The sequence below is a fragment of the Saccopteryx bilineata genome, chromosome 1 (genome assembly GCF_036850765.1).
Source record: "Saccopteryx bilineata isolate mSacBil1 chromosome 1, mSacBil1_pri_phased_curated, whole genome shotgun sequence".
NCBI classification, from domain to species: domain Eukaryota; kingdom Metazoa; phylum Chordata; class Mammalia; order Chiroptera; family Emballonuridae; genus Saccopteryx; species Saccopteryx bilineata.
In genome coordinates this window covers 242,685,745-242,706,573 of record NC_089490.1, presented here as the reverse complement: position 1 = coordinate 242,706,573, position 20,829 = coordinate 242,685,745, and the positions used below count along the sequence as shown (strand labels likewise).

The 20,829-nt window shown below is 43.9% G+C and overlaps 1 protein-coding gene across 3 annotated transcripts in view; it reads left to right on the top strand.

The window, feature by feature from the left end:
- The window catches only part of CPLANE1 (ciliogenesis and planar polarity effector complex subunit 1), a 113,318-nt gene extending 97,491 nt beyond the window's left edge, over nucleotides 1-15,827 (top strand). For all 3 annotated transcript variants that reach the window (XM_066239964.1, XM_066239956.1, XM_066239948.1), the window contains 6 exons: nucleotides 8,589-8,647; nucleotides 9,079-9,246; nucleotides 10,768-10,892; nucleotides 13,750-13,833; nucleotides 14,700-14,878; nucleotides 15,359-15,827. In XM_066239964.1, the coding sequence (XP_066096061.1) occupies nucleotides 8,589-8,647; nucleotides 9,079-9,246; nucleotides 10,768-10,892; nucleotides 13,750-13,833; nucleotides 14,700-14,878; nucleotides 15,359-15,532 (789 nt within the window). In that variant the 3' untranslated portion in view covers nucleotides 15,533-15,827. The remainder of the gene's footprint in view (nucleotides 1-8,588; nucleotides 8,648-9,078; nucleotides 9,247-10,767; nucleotides 10,893-13,749; nucleotides 13,834-14,699; nucleotides 14,879-15,358) is intronic.
- Nucleotides 15,828-20,829: the final 5,002 nt, after the last annotated feature.

Here is a 20,829-nt window from a genome sequence, read left to right as displayed (position 1 = left end):
GGAGTATGATGTTGGCTGTGGGTTTCTCATAGATGGCCTTATCATGTTGAGGTATGTTCCCTGTATTCCCACTTTGCTGAGAGTTTTGATCATGAATGGGTGCTGGATTTTATCAAATGCTTTTTCTGCATCTATTAAAATTATTATGTGGTTTTTCTCCTTCCTTTTATTTATGTGATGAATCACATTGATTGATTTGTGAATATTGTACCAGCCTTGCCTCCCCAGAATAAATCCCACTTGATCATGGTGTATGATTTTTTTCATATATTGCTGGATCTGGTTTGCTAATATTTTGTTGAAGATTTTAGTATCTAAATTCATTAGGGATCTTGGCCTATAATTTTCTTTCTTTGTGTTGTCTTTACCTGGTTTTGGAATCAGAATTATGCACACCTCATAAAAGGAACTTGGAAGTCTGCCTTCCTCTTGAATTTTTTGAAATAGTTTGAGAAGGATAGGAGTTAGTTCTTCTTTGAATATTTGGTAGAATTCAGTTGTGAAGCCATCAGGCCCCGGACTTTTCTTTGTTGGGAGTTTTTTGATAACTGTTTCAATCTCATTTGGTATAATTGGTCTGTTTAGGTTTTCTGATTCTTCCAGATTGATTTTTGGAGATTGTATGTTTCAAGGAATTTGTCCATTTCATCTAGGTTGTCTAGATTTTGGCATACAGTTCTTCATAGTATTTTCTTACAATATTTGTATTTCTGTTGTGTCAGTTGTTATTTCTCCACTCTCATTTCTAATTTTATTTATTTGAGTCCTCTCTCTTTTTTTCTGGTGATTCTAGTTAAAGGTTCATCGATCTTGTTTACCTTTTCAAAGAACCAGCTCCTAGTTTCATTGATCCTCTATATTATTTCTTTAGCCTCTATGTCATTTATTTCTGCTCTGATCTTTATTATTTCCTTCCTTCTACTAGCTCTGGGCTTTACTTGCTGTTCTTTTTCTAGTTCTTTTAGATGCAGGGTTAGGTTGTTTATTTGAGCTTTTTCTAGCTTCTTAAAGTGTGCCTGTAGTGCTATGAACTTCCCTCTCAGTACTGCTTTTGCTGTGTCCCATAAATTTTGAGTTGTTGTATGCTCATTTTCATTCGTTTCTAGGAATTTTTAAATTTCTTCTTTGATCTCATTCTTAATCCATTCGTTATTTAGTAACATGCTATTTAGTTTCCATGTGTTTGAGAATTTTTCTGTTGTGGCTCATTTCTAGTTTCATGCTGTTGTGATCGGAGAAAGTGCTTGATATGATTTCAGTCTTCTTAAATTTGTTGAGACCACTTTTGTGCCCTAACATGTGGTCTATCCTAGAGAATGTACCATGAGCACTTGAAAAAAATGTATATTCTGCTGCTTTAGGGTGAAAGGTTCTGAAGATATCTATTAAATCGAGTTGATCTAGTGTGTCCAATAAGTCTGCTGTTTGTTAATTTTCTTTCTTGAGGATCTATCTAGTGATGTTAGTGGGGTATTGAAATCCCCTACTATTATAGTATTGCTGTTGATCTCACCCTTTAAATCCATCAAAGTCTGCTTTATATATTTAGATGCTCCTATATTAGGTGCATAGATATTTATATTAGTTACATCTTCCTGTTGGATTACTCCCTTTATCAGTATGTAGTGGCCTTCTTTATCTCTTACTATAGCCTTTGTTTTAAAGTCCAATTTGTCTGTTATAAGTATTGCTACCCCAGCTTTTTATACATTTCGATTTGCATGAAATGTTTTTTTCCATCCTTTTAACCTTCAATCTATGTGTATCTTTTGTTTTAAGGTGTGTGTCTTGTAGAGAGCATATGTACGGGTCCTGTTTTCTTATCCACGCAGCTACCCTATGTCTTTTGATCGGATCATTTAATCCATTTACATTTAAGGTTATTATTGATATGTAGCTCTTTATTGCCATTTTATTCTTTAAAGCTGTATTCCTATTTTGCTATATTTTTTCCCACTTTGATCTGTTTCCAACAGGCCCCTTAACATTTCCTGCAGCATTGGTTTGGTTGTAATGAATTCCTTGAGTTGTTTTTTGTCTGGAAAGCTTTTTATTTCTCCTTCGATTTTAAACAATAGCCTTGCTGGATAGAGTAGTCTTGGTTGTAGGTTCTTGTTCTGCATTACTTTGAATATTTCTTGCTATTCCCTTCTGGCCTCCAGTGTTTCTGTTGAGAAGTCGGATGTCATCCTTATGTGTGCTCCTTTGTAGGTGATAGCTTTTTTTTTCTCTTGTAGCTTTTAATATTTTCTCTTTATCGCTTAGCTTTGGTATTTTAATTATGATGTGTCTTGGTGTAGGTTTCTTTGGATTTCTCTTTAATGGAGTCCTCTGTGCTTCTTGAACTTGTGAGAGTTTCTCTTGCATTAATTTAGGGAAGTTTTCAGCTATGATATGATTGAACAAAGTCTCTATCCCTTGTTCTTTCTCTTCTTCTTCAGGACCCCCTATGATGCGGATGTTATTTCCCTTCATGTTGTCACAGAGCTCTCTGAGAGTTTCCTCAGACTTTTTGAGTCTCTTTTCTTTTTTCTTCTCTGCTTTCATGCCTTCATTCCAGTTGTCCTCCAACTCGCTGATTCGCTCCTCAGCTCTAGCTATCCTGTTTTTAATTCCTTCCATTGTGGTCTTTTTTTCTGATATTGTATTTGTCATCTCCAACTGATTCTTTTTTATACTTGCTATTTCTTTATTTAGGTGTTCATAATGACCATCCATTGTTGTTCTAAGATTCCTAAACATCCTTACAATCATTATTTTGAACTCCACATCTGGAAGTTTGATTATTTCCATATCAGTCAGTTCATCTCCTGAAGGTTTCATTTGGATTGCGCTTTTTTGTCCTCTCATTGTCTGTGTTTTGTTTGTAGAGTTGGTTGAGTCTAGGCTTGGTGTTGTCTGCCTCCTGTTTTCAGTTGTGTTATTTCTAGGTCTTTTTGGGTTGGAATCAGCTATTATTTGTAATGCACTTTCGGATTTGGGCAGCTTTGAAGTCTTGATTTGTTTGTTTTCTTAACAGGTGGTATTCTTGTTTACTGATCTCAGCAGGGGGCTTCCTTGAAACTGTATCCAGGAATGCGGTGGGTGTAACCTGAGACTCTGAAGGCCTCTTCCACCAACTAATCTCTCTGGGGGCAGGGTGTTTTCTCAGCTTCAGTAGGGGGAGGTGTATCTCAGATCTCCATGGAGACCTGAGTTACTGCCCCTCCTCCCCACTTCTTGTTTTCAGCTGTGTCTTGTTGCGCTGATTGGAGCTGGAGAGATGTCTGGAGATCTCTGATCTGGAAGCAATTCAGTAGTTTTTTGTGAGGAAGGATCAGTCCCTTCCCCAGCTATGGCTGCCTCCAGCACGGATGAGTCAGCTTTTTTTCGATCATCTTCTGAATTCCTTAGCCCTCACAGTCTGTCCCTCTCTCTTTCCTTTCCACTTGGGAGATAAGCTGGTCTTTTCAACACACCTCGCTCCCTGGTCGCCAGGCAATTGGCCTGTGAGCAGTATTTTGTGCTCTTTTCCCTGGGGTCAGATCCCCTCTAGGCTTTCAGCTTCACCCCCCGCCCCCTGTTCCTGTAAGCAGGGGAGTTTCAGGTGCTCCCTACCAGGTTTGTTGTGGTTTCTTCTTTGCTCCTTGGTTTTTGAGAGCTGTTCTTGTAATCCAGAGTTGGTTTTTCACCCTGATTTTGTCTAAATTCATTTGTATTCCAGTTTGGTGATGAGAGCTGGGTGTCTATGCATCCACCTACTCCACTGCCATCTTTAGGTCCAGGTCCTGTTTTCTTATCCATGCAGCTACCTTATGTCTTTTGATCGGATCATTTAATCCATTTACATTTAAGGTTATTATTGATATGTAGTTGTTTATTGCCATTTTATTCTTTAAAACTGTATTCCTCTTTTGCTATATTCTTTTTCTCCTTTGATCTGCTTACAACAGGCCCCTTAGCATTTCTTGCAGCATTGGTTTGGTTGTAGTGAATTCCTTGAGTGGTTTTTTTTTTTTTTTTTTTTTTTGTCTGGAAAGCTTTTTATTTCTCCTTCAATTTTAAACGATAGCCTTGCTGGATAAAGTAGTCTTGGTTGTAGGCTCTTGTTCTGCAGTACTTTGAATATTTCTTGCCATTCCCTTCTGGCCTCAAGTGTTTCTGTTGAGAAGTTGGAAGTCATCCTTATGGGGGCTCCTTTGTAGGTGATAGTCTTTTTTTATCTAGCAGCTTTTAATATTTTCTCTTTATCACTTAGCTTTGGTATTTTAATTATGATGTGTCTTGGTGTAGATTTCTTTGGATTTCTCTTTAAAGGAGTTCTCTGTGCTTCTTGCACTTGTGAGGCATTTTCCTGCCTTAATTGAGGGAAGTTTTCAGCTATGATATGTTTGAACAAATTCTCTATCCCTGTTCTTTCTTTTCTTCTTCAGGAACTCCTATGATGCGGATGTTATTTCTCTTCGTGTTGTCACAGAGCTCTCTGAGAGTTTCCTCAGACTTTTTGAGTCTCTTTTCTTTTTTCTGCTTTGCTTCCGTGACTTCATTTATCTTGTCCTCTAACTCGCTGATTCAATTCTCAGCTTCATCCATCCTACTTTTAATTCCTTCCATTGTGTTCTTCATTTCTGATATTGTATTTGTCATTTCTGATTGATTCTTTTTTATTATTTCAATGTCCTTTTTTATATTTGCTATCTCTTTAGGTGTGTTTTTTTTATTTAGGTGTTTTTAATGACCATCTATTGTTATTCTAATATCTTTGAGCATCCTAACAATTGTTATTTTAAACTCTGCATCTGGTAATCTGGTTATATCTGACTCATTCAGGTCCTTTTCTGGGGATTTCTCTTGATTCATTTGTGTTGCATTATTCTGCCTTCTCATTTTGTCTGTGTAAAAGAAGGTTTTGGCTACTGGAGTCCACTGAGTGTGGCCTCTGTGTTCCCTAAGTGTGGTCTGTCTGCAGGCCCGCCACCCCCTCTGCTGTTGCTGCCTAGGGCGTTTGGGTATAGGCGTTGCCAGTGCCTGCCTACTGGGGCTGTTGTTGTGGTTTCCACCTCTCCTTCATGAGAGTGGCTGTGATCATGTGCTCGGGTGTACAAGCCTCGGTGGCCTTGGCCTTCACCCCGCCCCTGCGGGTGGCGTTATGCTTGGCCCTGAGGGCAGTGGCGAGCACCTTTGTTCAGCTGCGAATCTCTGTCTGATTCCAGGCTTTCGCCTGCCCCTTCAGGAGGAGCCCATTGTGGGATGGCTGCAAACCTTGGCTCCACCTGCCAGGTGGGACTATGTGCCTACGCTCATCGGGATTCCGCCTGTTCTGGGCTTTTGGCTCCACCCCCGTGGGAGGAGCTGGCTCCCAAGTCAGGCCACAAGCCTCGGTTCCCTGGGAGAGGCAAGGCTGTGCTCCTGCACCCTTCCTCAAGGGCAGGTGTCCACCCCTTCCGGGGCTTCTGCCCTTCCCCTGCAGGCTTGATTGCAAGTGGCTGCAGCTTGGCTTGACTGCTTTTGCACGTCCCCTCTTCCCCAGCTGGGGAAGACTGAGCTCACACCTGGGCCTCAGTGGTGGCCAGCCGGCTTCTGCCCTTGCCGACATAACCGCGCTTCTATTTCCTGCCACCGCCTGCCCTCCAGCCAACCCTCAGCCATGTGGGGGTGCTGCAGTTCAGACCTTAAGACTCACTACTGTAGTCCCGAAAGCTCCCTCCTTCTAAGCAACTCTGCTCTGAGTGCGTGGGAGAGCTTGTTTGGCTGGTGTCCTGCTTCCCTTTGCTGGTATTGCTTTTTCCAGGGAAAATATTCACTTCAGATTTGGGGAGCGACTCAGCCCAGGGGTTAAGGTGGCTGTCCCTCAAAGCGTTTCTCCCTGTGCTTCCTAGATTACATTCTCTTCCTGCTACTCCGGTCCTCTCCTCTCTCCCCGTCCTCTGGAGCCCCTGGTGAGTGGTTGTGAGAGAGGTTTTCTGCGCGGTCCCTCTAAGAAGAATCCTGGGTCTGAGAGATCTGTCTCTTTCTCAAAAACAGTATCCTGTCTTGTTTCCAGCTAAATACTGTCCATATGCCTATTCTAGGCTCTGGGGCTGCTGGCTGGGGCTTTGTTCCTGGGACTCAGGACCCTCTCCTCTCTGCTAAACTCACTTCCCGCCATGCGAGTCTCTCCCAGCTGCCGTTTGCTCCGGGGAGCTGGGCAGCCCTCTCCACATTTCCACTTTTCCTACCAGTCTCAGTGTGGCTTCTTCAGTGTTCCTTGGTTGAAGAGTCCTCTTAGTTTATTCCAAAGTTGGTTTTTCCAGATGATGGTTCTTAAAATTAGTTTGTAATCCACTTTGGTTCTGGGAGGTGGAAGTTGGTACATTCGCCTAATCCATCGCCATCTTGTCTTCCCAAGCCAGTAAAAACATTTTAAAATATCAGTTTTCTATACATACATTATCTACAGAAACTTTCAAAAGTCCAGTCATTTACCAACAGAACAATGGCTCTGTGTATGTATGTGTGTGTGTGTGTGTGCATTCACTGCCTTTTAGACTCTCAGCATTTATGTACTGAGTTCTGACTACAAACATTACCATGCAGAGGTCAGAAGTATTTCTCCTAAAGTGAAATAAAGCGATGTTCCTTTAATAATCACTTCACTGACAATCCCACTTAAATTACACTTCAATCATGGTCTGTCTTTTCCTTTCTAATCTGAAATAAAACAAAATTGTACTTCATTTTTTTCCAGCATTATCAGGGGAACACATGCTACAAGTGAATTTTCTAGATAAGATTGTCACATTTAAACACTAAATGGGCCCTGGCCGATTGGCTCAGCTGTAGAGCATCGGCCCAGTGTATGGAAGTCCCAGAATCGATTCCCAGTCAGGGCACACAGAAGTGCCCATCTGCTTCTCCACCCTTCCCCCTCTCCTTCTTCTCTGTCTCTCTCTTCCCTTCCTGCAGCCAAGGCTCCATTGGAGCAAAGCTGCCCCGGACGCTGAGGATGGCTCCACGGCCTCCGCCTCTGGTGCTAGAATGGCTCCCACCGCAGTGGAGCAACGCCCCAGATGGGCAGAGCATCGCCCCCTGGTGGGCATGCTGGGTGGATCCCCGTCAGATGCATGTGGGAGTCTGACTGCCTCCCTACTTCTACTTCAGAAAAATACCAAAACAAATAAACAAAAAAAACCATTGAATGGTGCAAAAGTAGGTGAACTATTATTTAAAATATGTAATTTACTTTTCTTTGTCTGGAGAGAGCCTGTTGATGTCAATATAACATTTTGTTGAGGGGCATGGTGACCTTCACAGCTACTGAGGTACATGACCAGACTCTTACCCTGCACGTGTATATGTGTGTGTTCTGGTATCAGCACCCCCCTTCCCATCAGCCAAGGGAGTAGTACCCAAGATGGTTAGAGTTGTGCCCAAATTTAGAATAAATTCACTCCGAAGGCATTGGTTTATAGACTTTGTGACATGTCCTTCAAGATTGCAGACCTTGTTTCTTTATTTTTAGCTTCCATTTGGGTAAAAGTATGGGATTAGTGAGGGGTTAATGTAATTAAAATTTTCATTTCAATCTCTATCAGAAATCAATATGACCTTTAATTAGTTACTGACTACTTCTATATAGGACCTTGAAAAAGTGGATTCTCTTGAGTGTGTACCTTTATATAATTTTTATAAAAGGATTTCACCTCAGTAGTGACTCAGCAGTAACTCGGTGTTCAGAAATCAGATGTGCAGAGCTGACGTTTGCTAGTTTGCTTCACGGTGCATAAGTTTTGAAGAGTTTAGAAGTGACAATGAACTACTGCAGTAAGTTTCTGGTTTTAAACATTTGCCTCATTTCTGCTTTATCATATATCTCTTGGTGAGATTAATCACAAAACTGACTATAAAGTATAGGCTTCTCCATCCTTAAAATGTTCTTATTTTTCCTTTTAAATACTGCTGATAAGGTTCTCCTCTTTTCAGAAAATACATTAATTTGGCTACTAAAATATATTTTTCATTCCATTTATTAAACTGAACTTTAATTACATGATGCTTTATTTTAACATGTTCATGTGTTGTGCTGGGCTCAGAAGCTTCAACAAATGTGACAGGGCCCTGGCCAGTTGGTTCAGTGGTAGAGCATTGGTCCAGTGTATGGATGTCTTGGGTTTGATTCCAAGTTAAGACACACAGGATAGGGGACCACCTGCTTTTCCCCCTTTCTTCTACTCTCTCTCTGTCTCTCACTTCCCCTCACGCAGACATGGTTCAGTTGGTGTAAGTTGCCCCTAGGCACTGAGGATGGCTCTATGGCCTCCGCCTCAGGTGCTAAAATAGCTCAATTGCTAAGCAACAGAGCAACCATCCAGATGGGCAGAGCATTGCCCGGTAGGGGGATTGCTGGGTAGATCCCATTTAGGGCACATGTAGGAGTCTGTCTCTCTGCCTCTCTGCTTTTTACTTAAGAAAAGAAAATGTGATAGTATTTTGCACTATTTCTTAAATAACACAATTATATGTTAACCTCCTGTTAAAATCAATTAGTAGAATTTTCACATTTTCTATGGATCATTACCGTTTAATTATCTGTGCCATGCAATAATGAACTCTGGATATTTCTTGCGCAGTTTTACCTGACGTCCAGAGAAATCAGGCTGAGACAGAAGGTGAAGCGTGAGAAGGATAGGTGAGTCTAGTCACTGCCCTGAGGCACGGACGGGCCTTAGGGGACTCTGGCTCCACAGTAGGCCCCTTTTTGTCAAATTATGGAAGGTGACTGCAAGGAATATAACTAGACTCCACCTCCCTGTTTAGGAACTTGCTTTCAAATATTATTTACTTCATTCAGTTTTTATGACTCTTATTTCTGCTATTCCCCTCCCCCTCCCAATCCAGACATGTGCATGCATTTTGCAACTCCCCCCAAAGGCCATAACTACAGGTACCTTTAATAATACAACCTGGTGGTTTTCGGACCTAGGGTATTTGATACTGCATTTGAAATACACTTGAAAGGTATTGAAAATAACAAATGCTAGGTGGCCTTCGAACACTGTGTTCCTTCTAGAAAGATGAACTGAAAGTGACTTTTACTAACGTTAAATTCTTTCTCTAAAGATTGCTGCTCTCAGACCACTTTAATCGTCGCATCTCACAAGCGTACAGCCTGATGAATGAACTGTTATCTGAATCAGTGCAACCGCACGCAGCTGCACGGAAACCATCGCCGAACAAGCCCAGGACTGCTCAAATTTCCAGGCTGCAGCTCTCCCTTTCTCCAAAAAGGTAAGATAAGGGTTGGCATGTCATTTGGCAAGACAATGTCAGGTGTGATAAGAAATGTAGCACTTCTGTGACCCAAGCTCACTGCATTTGCATCTACCCTGCTCAGAATTATGATGATAAAGTGGGGGGAAATGGCCCCTAATTATGAAGTCTTCATAAGTTTGTAGAATTAACCAAGGAATAAGACAATAGCATTAAATCTCTAAGATATACCCTATTTCCCCATGTATAAGACGCACCTTTCCCCCCAAAATTTGGGGTCTAAAAACTGGGTGTGTCTTAGTGTCTTATACAGTGGTTGTAGACTTTTTTTAACTTGCATTTCCTACTTTTTCACGTGGATGAGGAGTTCTGTGAATTTTATGATGAATAAAACTTGAGTTCAATAACTTTATGTAAAAACTTTTTTTCAAATTTCAGGCCCCAAAATTAAGGTGTGTCTTATACATGGGGAAATACAGTAACAGAGCATTGCAGCTTACCTAATGCAATTTGATATTCTATCATTTTTTCCTTTTCTGTAGTCTTTGTTAATATTCCTCCCGTAGTTTGCTGCACCTGTTCTCGACCTGGCTGCGCTCTTACAGAAACGGTCCCCACCAGTTCCATTCCTCCCCGCCATCTCTTCCTTCCCGCCCAGTTCTTGCTGATTCAGTTACAGATACTGTTACATATTTCTTCCTTAAATTAATGACCTGCAGTAGGTTTGGGCATGAGTTCATTATGCAGGAATTAAACCAAGAATGCTAAAGAAAAGTACCCAGGTGTAAAGTTTCTTATACATGGCAAACAAACACAAAATTATATTTGTGGACGATTTACAGTGAGCCACAATGGGCAACACAGTGTTAAAAATGACTACTTTTGACAAAATAAATAAGATCATAAACATAATCATCTAAGAGCCTAGAGAAAATGCCACCCAACACAAACCTAGATGCAGTCAGATCACAAGTGTGTGTGTGTAATTTGGGGTGTACTCAATATAGCAGATGCCCCTTGAATCTTTTTTAGAATAAAGCATGGACTTCAATACATAAATAACTGTCAAATGCATAGAGAATTTGAAATGGGTAGAGAGAGAACAAAAATAGTTTTTTTGAAAAAAAGAATGGCCCTGGCCAGGTAACTCAGTTGGTTAGAGTATTGTCCTGATACACCAAGGTTGTGGGTTCGGTCCCATCAGAGCACATACAAGAATCAACCAGTGAATGCATAACTTAGTGGAACAACAGACCAATGTTATATTTTGTTGAGTTATTATACACTAAATACGTATATATCACTGAAGTACAGAATAAGTGAATGGATTCATCTGAGGTAGAATTTGGGTTTTAAAAAATATAGTTTTATCACAGATATGAGATTCTAGGAATATATAATATAATTTCTACTTACTTTTTTCTTTTTTATTGAATTTATGGGTATGCAATGGTTAATGAAATTACATAGTATAATTCTATAGTACATCATTTGTATATTGTATTGTGTGTTCACCACCCCATGTAATTTCTACTTTAGAGAGACTCAGCGTGGTCACAATTTGCCAATAAACCGACCTGGGAAAGTCAGATATGTATCCAAACCAAGTTCCATCCCAAAAGGGAAACATTTGGGGCAATCTCAAGGCTCACCTCGGCCACATGGTAAGATGTAAAGCTTTTTATCTTGTGTAATTTGGGCCTCTTCCTTCTTGTCTCCCAAGTTGTCTTTTCATTAGTAAAACCTGTAAATCTTAGTGAAAAGCAATTCTTTTTTTTTTGTATTTTTCTGAAGCTGGAAACAGGGAGAGACAGACAGACTCCCGCATGCGCCCAACCAGGATCCACCCGGCACGCCCACCAGGGGGCGATGCTCTGCCCCTCCGGGGCATCGCTCTGCCGCGACCAGAGCCACTCTAACGCCTGGGGCAGAGGCCAAGGAGCCATCCCCAGCGCCTGGGCCATCTTTGCTCCAATGGAGCCTTGGCTGCGGGAGGGGAAGAGAGAGACAGAGAGGAAGGAGGGGGGGGGGTGGAGAAGCAAATGGGCGCTTCTCCTATGTGCCCTGGCCGGGAATCGAACCCAGGTCCCTGCACGCCAGGCCGACACTCTACCGCTGAGCCAACCGGCCAGGCCCTGAAAAGCAATTCTTGTTTTAGCAGAAGATGAGAGCTTGATAAAGATTTAGCTGTACTAGAATTTCATTCTCTTGCTTTGAAAATAAGACCCTAGGAATCTTTTAAAACAAATGGCCATTTTGTAATAGACTTTGAACAGTTGGTAAATTAGATATGACTTATTTGGGAATCTGTTTCTTTTGTGTGTTTGGCCGAAGAACTTGATTTGCACACATAGGGGATATAGTCAGTAATATTGTAATAACTATGTATGGTGCCAGGTGGGTACTCGACTTATCTGGGGAATCACTTCATAAATTATAATAAATGTCTAAATGCCTGAAACTAATATAAAATATTTAATGTCAACTGCAATTGACAAAAAAGTTCCTCTAGATGTCAGGATGGATATATCACAGAAGAGAAGTACTACACAGGCTCAGATTGAAATGTTTTTACCCTTTGAACATTTTTTTCCACATTTAAAGACATAATATCTGTCATTTATTGCCAGCTTTCTTTTAGTTAATTTTGCCATAGCTGAGTTTTGATTACTAAAGTAAAATATACTTACTGGTAAAATGATAGCACATTAAAATGTATAATCATAGCTAATATGGAGTCTAAGTGTATACAGCTAAAATGTATAATAACTGTAACTATGTTCCAGGTTCTGGAGAAGGTCTTAATTACAGCCCTGTTAGATAGGAACTATCATGTTCCCATTTAAAATGAGAGCACCAGGGCAGAGAGAGTTGAAATAAAACTGCTTACTCTCAGGCAGGGAGTGACAGAGCCAGGACTGAGCCAGCCCGGGTCCGGAGCCTACACGGCCCAGACTACAGTTCAGGGCATCGCCTCAATTTCGAAGATTGAAATGTCCAGAAATTCCAATCTTTCTGATAAAGCTTCATAGCTTGGTTACTTTTGGTTTTGACTGACAAATTACAATAAGAAAATGCTGCGCTTTTTACAATAAAATTTAAAAACAGAAAACAGTATTTTGAAATTTGCGTTTACACCTGATATGTATTCCAACATTTCAAATATGTATTCGAATTGGCAAACATTTCTTACTATCAGATGGAAAAGTCTTGGACTTGATGGAAATGTGTCTTTCTCTCAGACCTGTCTCGTGTCGGACCTGTATTGCCACCCTGTCCCGTATAATCCCTGTACCCTGCACAGAGGCTGGTTCCACCATGTGCTGTACTCCCTGCTCCTGCTCCTTCCTTGAAATTCCTTCCTGCCTCTGTCTCGGAAGACATCCCCAATCTTAATTCTTTAGTTCTCCTAAAGAATGAATTTTGACATCCATATTTTCATTTTTAACTCGGGGCTGCTGCTCAGCTCCCACGCTAGCGGTGAACAGTAGGAGAGAAGTGGTGGCCGTGGTGCCTGAAATAGTTACCTTTTGTCCTCTGACCCATCAGTCCCGTGTCACGTTCCCCTTGAGGCACTCCTGCAGGTCTCCCGTTGTAGTTACTTGTAAACTTGGGTCCCCTGCTGACTCCTGGCCATCCGGAAGTTGCCCAGCCGGGGTCCCTACCATGTCCGGAAACCAGCCGTCTCCCCTGGCCACACTCCGAGGCTCAGGAGAGAACCCCGGGTCCTGCCCTGAGCCCACACAAGGCCAGTTCAGTCACTGCACAGATGCAGGAGTAAGGATCCATCAAGCTTTTTTGTTTTTTTAAATCACTGTAATTCAGCTGTAAAAGAAAAACTTTTCTGGAGACACTAGTGAGTTTGGCAGTCAGGTTGTACTCTATCTCCTACAACAGTTTGCAGTTTTCTTGCTAATTTCTTCAACCTTGCTTGCAAACTTTCAGGTCCTTTTCGTTTGTTTTGTGTTTGGTTCTATCACAAACAATAGAAAGGCTATGTGGTAAGTCCCTGAGAGGTGTCATCGCCACAGACAAAGGTCTAGCTTTTGGAATCCTCTGGGCCCTCACCCAGCTCTGTTGCTTACTTTGTGCCGTCAGACCTGTTACTTAAAACTACCTCATAGAATTATTGAAGATTTTAAGTGAAACATTTTGCGTAACATAAATGGTTGCCGTTAATTATGGAATTTAAGAAACCTTAGTTAATCATTCTCTGGTCAGAATTTAACTTGACACTCTGTCCAGGTGTTTACAGCTGAAGGCCACGTGCCTGACTGTTCCAGCTGCCAGTGACCCTGGTGGGCACAGCACATGTGCCGTCAGGCAAAGGGCCGCGGCCGTGCTCTAAGGACACCATGTCTCAAAGGAGTTTGCCTCCTGTCCCCTGCACTTTTGTTTTGCTTTCCTGGTTCAGATCAAACCTTCCTGTCAGGAGGGTTCTGTCCTCGAGGGCCTGACAGTGTGGTATGTGCAGAGTCACAGCACACACAGAAGGGTAAAGACACTTGCTTGCCTTTGCAGGAGCCGCCACTTTTACCCAGAAGAAAGGTGGAGCTCGAGGGGCAGCAAGGAGGGCTGTGCTGTCTCCAGTTACCTTCCAAAAAGGTGGGTAAATAAAGAACAGGAAGCTCCTGAATTTAACCAGCCCACAGCAGACGCCGAAGTGTGTGCCGTCCAGCTGTGTCAGGCTCTTGTTTCCTGGAGGCACCTTGACCTCTAAGTGTGTGAGGTTGGTAAAACCGAGAGGGGCCAGACTTCACCACTCTGACCCCTTCTTCCCTCTGCGGGGAGCCTGGACCACTGTCCGGGACCTGCGTTTACTTCCCATCGCAGCCCCTGTCTGGGTGTTTCCTCAGGTCCCTGTGGGGTGGGGGCAGGGCGTGCCGTGACCCTGGCTGGGGGACGTCACTGTTAGTGGGGCAGACGTGGCTAGGGCCTTGCGCAGAGCGGCACTGTGGGCTGATGGCTTTGCTGAGCTGCCTCCATATTTGTATCACTGGCTGTGCACAGATACTGACAGTCAGGAGGACAAAGGCCATGCTGCATATCGCCACGCTCAGCCTGATGCCTGTGCCGAAGGCAGACAGTAGGCAGGAACGCTAATGCACCGCTCGTAGGAAGCTTCCACAACACTGCCCATTAGAGGCCAGGTAGGCCCGACTGTTAGAATTCTCCCAGTGTTGAAGTTGGAACTTCTCTACAGTTCAGTTCTGTGGCCTCTCCTCCCTGTACTCTCTTGTCTGAGAGCTTCCTGTTATTTTTAAAAACAAAAGAGGCCAGGATTCAGTTTCCTTCTCTCACGCTGATGAACAGGAATTGTTAGAACTCCAAAGTGAACTGTATCCAGATCTGGTGACTCAAATATTCGGTAAAATGTGACTGCCATGGATTTCATGATGGAAGTCACAATAAATGAACAAACTTAGGAATGAACCCGCCCCAGTGTATGCTTTGCTATCTTCCCGTGAAAGGCTCTATGGCTCCATGTTGCAGTCCGCCGCACGTGAAAAAGCGTGGGAGCGCTGGGCGCGAGCCTCTGACCCAGCAGGTGTGTATTGAGTACGAGCGAGAAGAGACCGTGGTGAGCCCCTGGCTGGTGCCTCCGGACATCCGTGCGATTCTCCACAGCAGTCATAGTCCCCTTCTGCAAGTAAGCATTGTTCTGGATTGCTGTTGGCCTAGTGATTCCTCTCTGTTCTTTGGGTTCTGTTTTCTTTCGTTTTGTATTGGGGGGGATGTATATTTTTTTCTGTGTTTCTGTGGGGTACAGAGATACAGAAAGATCGTCAGGTCAGTTTGAAGTACTCATTCAAAGCAACTAATATAGCCTTTATCCTTCAGACTTTTCCTTGACTTTTTGTATTTTCTTTTTAACTAAAGAAACACCAGAATGTAAGGACAGGTACTTGTGTATAAACCCGTCTGTCCTCTTCAGATCTGGTGGCAGCAGCTGCTTGTCAGGAGCCGCCCGGCTCCCTGCCAGTCCAGACCTGCTGGGCAGCCCGAGCCCCGTGCCTTCCTGTTTCCTTCACCATCTGGGGGACGCGCAACTCTGAGTCTTTGGTTCATGTTCCATTTAGATTTTTTCTCAGGCTACGACTAACACTTAGTATCTTCCTCAATTTGACAGGACTTGTCACCTATGGAAGATGAGCCGGAGCCTCCTGCTGGGGTGGGTGGCAGGGACAGCGTGTCGGAGAGCACGAGCAGCATCCTCAGCCAGCTTGACTGGAAGGCCATTGAAGACATGGTGGCCAGCGTGGACGGCAGGAGCCTGTCTGTCCACTGGGCCCTGGATGCGTAAGGCCTCAACATCACTGTTTCTAGAGCCGACAGCTCAGTGACGTACTTCCGGAAGATGTGGCGGTGGGAGGGAGGGAAGCAGTGAAAGAAGTGGCATGAATTTACACCTGCAGCCATATTCGAGAGGGAAAATAAACATTTCCAATTAGTTTTGCCTTCATGGGAAAAGGTTCTTTGTAGACATTTTTACATTTGACTCTTTAGGCATAATTTTTTAATAATGAAAAGAATAAAATGTACCTTTCAGCCAAGTCTGTGTAATATTTAAGTTCCTTTCAATAAAAATCTTCTATCTTTCGATTCCCGGCCAGGGCACACAGGAGAAGCGCCCATTTGCTTCTCCACCCCTCCGCCGCGCTTTCCTCTCTGTCTCTCTTTCCCCTCCCGCAGCCAAGGCTCCATTGGAGCAAAGATGGCCCCGGCGCTGGGGATGGCTCTGTGGCCTCTGCCTCAGGCGCTAGAGTGGCTCTGGTCGCAACATGGCGACGCCCAGGATGGGCAGATTATCGCCCCCTGGTGGGCAGAGCGTCGCCCCATGGGCGTGCCGGGTGGATCCCGGTCGGGCGCATGCAGGAGTCTGTCTGACTGTCTCTCCCCGTTTCCAGCTTCAGAAAAATGGAAAAAAAAAAAAAAAAAAAAAAAAATCTTCTATCTTGACTCCTCCTTTACTACCTTGAGTTTGAGGAAAACCCTTATGTAGACCTGATAGGAAAAGAGAAGACAATCACAATCTACTTGAGACGCTTACTAATGAACTCCCTTTTAAACATTCCAAACTTCACCTGTGCGGGGCTTGGCCTTGGAGGAAGAAACGGGTGGATGCTCTGGGTGGTGAAGAAATGGAGTAGGATTCCTGACTACAGGAGGATCATGGTAACTATAGAAACCACTGTGCCAGAGGACTTTTGGTCAAAATTGTAGAGTAGGCAGATGCTATGCTCTCCTCCTCCCATAACCATATCAAAATTTCCACTAAATTATGAAATAGGCATCATTGAGAACCACCTAAAGACTAGCTGAACACAGTCCTATAAGCATATAAAGAAGCAGCCACATTGAAGCTGGTTGGAGGAGAGAAAGAGCTTGGCTATGAAGAACCCCCGAGGGGCGAAAGGTCTCAGTCCCACAGTACTGTTGGTGCTGAGAGCTCAGGGCTGGGACTCAGAGAGAGGAACTAAATTGACTGGTTCAGGGCCAGGGCTGGAGAGGAAGGGGCTGGGACAGCTCTCCCCGTGGAGGGCAGTGGTGGCCCGCACCACTGTTTCTTGTTGAGTCCCCCAGCCGCCCCGGCTAACACGAACAGCACAGCCTCGGTGTGCCACGTATCTCTCGCAAAGCTACTCCAAGTGTGGAATACAAGGTGCTGGTTTCAGCTTATATTTCTTTTTTTTTTTTAATTTTAATTTTAATTTTTTTTTGTATTTTTCCAAAGCTGGAAACGGGGAGAGACAGTCAGACAGACTCCCGCATGCGCCTGACCGGGATCCACCCGGCACGCCCACCAGGGGCGATGCTCTGCCCCTCTGGGCCGTCGCTCTGTCACGACCAGAGCCACTCTAGCACCTGGGGCAGAGGCCATGGAGCCATCCCCAGCACCTGGGCCATCTTTGCTCCAATGGAGCCTCTCTGTGGGAGGGGAAGAGAGAGACAGAGGAAGGAGAGGGGGAGGAGTGGAGAAGCAGATGGGCGCTTCTCCTGTGTGCCCTGGCCAGGAATCGAACCCGGGACCCCTTGCACGCCAGGCCGACGCTCTACCACTGAGCCAACTGGCCAGGGCTTCAGCTTATATTTCACTCCCATCAGCCCCATACCAGCATAAGCAGTGGCCTGTCTGGGTTTGAAACAGCCTCAACTAAGTGGCCACAAACCCATCATAAATGGCAGCTGGCCTCAGCTCACATTATGGTACCCGACACGATCCCCAACCCAATGCTAGTGACAGCCAGCCTTGGTTCAGGGGACAGGCTTTCCCAAGCAGCTCCAAGTGCAGCACAAGCAGCAACCAACCTCAGATCACATGGTAGCACTTACCAGATAGCTTCGAGCTGGGCATAAGTGACGGCTGACCGTGTGCCAGAGCACCTTGGAAGAGGCTCTGGAACCAACCCAGCCAGTGGCCAGCTTCAGACCGCACCCGAGTACTGCCCAACCAGCCCCACAAACCACACATCTCAAGGGCAGGTTTGGTTGGCACTAGAGCAACTCCCACTCCATAGGAGCCCCTGCTGGCAGCGCACCCCAGGTAGTCCTGGCCAGCCCACAGAGCCGGCAGCTGGCTGAGACGCCAACAGCAATCAGGGCTCAACCACAACAGGGGTGCACATAATCCACATGGGGGGCACACCCTGTGCGTAGCTTGTGTGACCAGGGAGACTGCCAACAGGCCCACAGAACACTGACTACATAAGGCCACTCTGCTAAGACCAGGAGGTGTGGTAGGTCTTCACCTTCACTTAAAAGACATAGGGTGACTAAATGGGTAACAGAATAAGGTCCTTATATATGTTGTCTACAAGAGATGCACTTCAGATCAAAAGACGACTGGAGTAAAGGGATCGAAAAAGACACTTCATGAAAATGGAAGCAAAGACAAGAGGCGGGGGTACCAACACTCACACCAAACAAAATACACTTTAGAACAAAGGCTGTCACAGGACAAAGAAGGACTCAACAATTCCACTTCGTGGTATGCATCTGAAGAACCCCCAAACACTAAATTGAAAAGGCATGTACAACCCTATATTAATTGCAGCATTATTTACAACAACCAAGATATGGAAACAGCCCAAGTGTCCACCAATAGATGAATGGATGAGGAAGAAGTGGTGCATATGTACAGTGGAATTTCTTTTTTTTTTTTGTATTTTTCTGAAGCTGGAAACAGGCAGTCAGACAGACTCCTGCATGCGCCCAACCGCATGCCCTGGCACGCCCACCAGGGGGCGATGCTCTGCCCATCCAGGGTGTCATTCTGTTGTGACCAGAGCCATTCTAGTGCCTGAGACAGAGGCCATGGAGCCATCCCCAGCGCCCAGGCCATCCTTGTTCCAATGGAGCCTTGGCTGCGGGAGGGGAAGAGAGAGATAAAGAGGAAGGAGAGGGGGAGGGGTGGAGAAGCAAATGGGCGCTTCTCCTGTGTGCCCTGGCCGGGAATCGAACCCGGGACTTCTGCACGCCAGGCTGACGCTCTACCACTGAGCCAACCGGCCAGGGCCTGTACAGTGGAATTTTTAATGACTCAATCATTAAAAATAACTCTTGCCATTTGCAACAACAATAGGGATGGACCTAGAGGGCATTGTGCTGAGTGAAATAAGATGGAGAAAGGCAAATTCCATATGAATTCACTTATATGTGGAATCTAAAAAACAGAACAGAACCAGACTCATAGAGAACATCCTGACAGTTGCCATATGGGAGGGGGTTTGGGAGAGGGGTGAAAAAGGTGAAGGGATTGAGAAGTACAAATCAGTAGTTAAAAAATAGTTACAAGGCCTGACCAGGCAGTGGCACAGTGGATAGAGTGTTGGACTGGGATGCGGAGGACCCAGGTTCGAGACCTGAGGTTGCCAGCTTGAGTACGGGATCATCTAGTTTGAGCAAAGCTCACCAGTTTGAGCCCAAGGTCGCTGGCTCGAGCAAAGAAAGGGTCATTCCGTCTTCTGTAGCCCCCCGGTCAAGGCACATATGAGAAAGCAATCAACGAACAACTAAGGTGCCACAACGAAGAATTGATGCTTTCTCTCTCTCCCTTCCTGTCTGTCCCTCTCTCTGACTCTCTCTGTCATAAAATAACTAAATAAAAAAAAATTTTTTTTTAAATAGTTACAGGGATGTAAAGTACAGCACAGGGAACACAGTCAATACTATTGTAATACTATGTGGTATAAATGGGTACTAGATTTATTGGGGTGATCACAAGTTATATAAATATCTAATTGGGTTGTATGGCTGAAACTAGTATGTCAACTATAATTGAAAAATCATTTTAAAATTCATTTTAAAATAAAAATTTATTTTAAAATAGTTATTTTAGGCCTGACCTGTGGTGGCGCAGTGGATAAAGTGTCGACCTGGAAATGCTGAGGTTGCCGGTTCGAAACCCTGGGCTTGCCTGGTCAAGGCACATATGGGAGTTGATGCTTCCTGCTCCTCCCCCTTCTCTCTCTCTGTCTCTCTCTCTCTTCTCTCTCTCTCTCCTTTCTAAAATGAATAAATAAAATAAAATAATAAACAAAAAAACAAAATAAAGTTAAAATAGTTATTTTAAATGTAAATGGACTAAATGCTTCAATCAAAAGACAGGATTCTGAATGGATAAAAATCAAGACCCAGATGGGTAAACACAGTCTGTTCAATAAATGATGTTGGAAAAACTGGACATTTACAGGCAAAAGAATGAAACTAGACCAATTAAAGACTTAAATGTAAAACCTGAAACCTTAGAATTCTGGAAGAAAACAGGTATTAAATTTTCTAATGTTAGTCTCAGTAATAATTGTATATGTCTCCTTGGATAAAGGAAGCAAAAGAAAAAAATAAACCAATGTGACTACATCAAACTAAAAAGTTTTTGCACAGCAAAGGAAACCATCAACAAAACAAAAAGACAACCTACTGAATGGGAGAACATAGTCGCCAATGATATATCTGCTAACAGGTTAATATCCAAAATTTATAAAGAATTCATACAGCCTGACCAGGCAGTAACACAGTGGATAGAGTGTTGGACTGGGATGCCAAGGACCCAGGTTCAAGACCCCAAGGTCACCAGCTTGAGCACGGGCTTATCTGGTTTGAGCAAAAACTCACCACTTGGACCCAAGGTCTCTGGGTTGAGCAAGAGGTTACTCGGACTGCTGAAGGCCCACAGTCAAGGCACATATGAGAAAGCAATCAATGAACAACTAAGGTGTTGTAACGAAAAACTGATGATTGATGCTTCTCATCTCTCTCCGTCCCTGCCTGTCCCTATCTATCCCTGTCTCTGACTCTATCTCTGTCTCTGTAAAAAAAACCCCACAAATAAACAACAAAAAAACTCATACAAATCAACCCCCCAAACAATCCAATTAAAAAATGGGCAGAGGGCCTGAATAGACACTTCTCTAAAGAGGAAATGCAGATGACCAGTACACATATGAAAAGATAGATGCTCAACATCACTAATCATCAGAGATGCAAATTAAAACCACAATGAGATACCACCTCACAACTGTCAGAATGGCTATCATCAATAAAGCAACAAGCAAGTGTGGGCAAGGATGTGGAGAAAAGGGAACCCTTGTGCACTGTTGG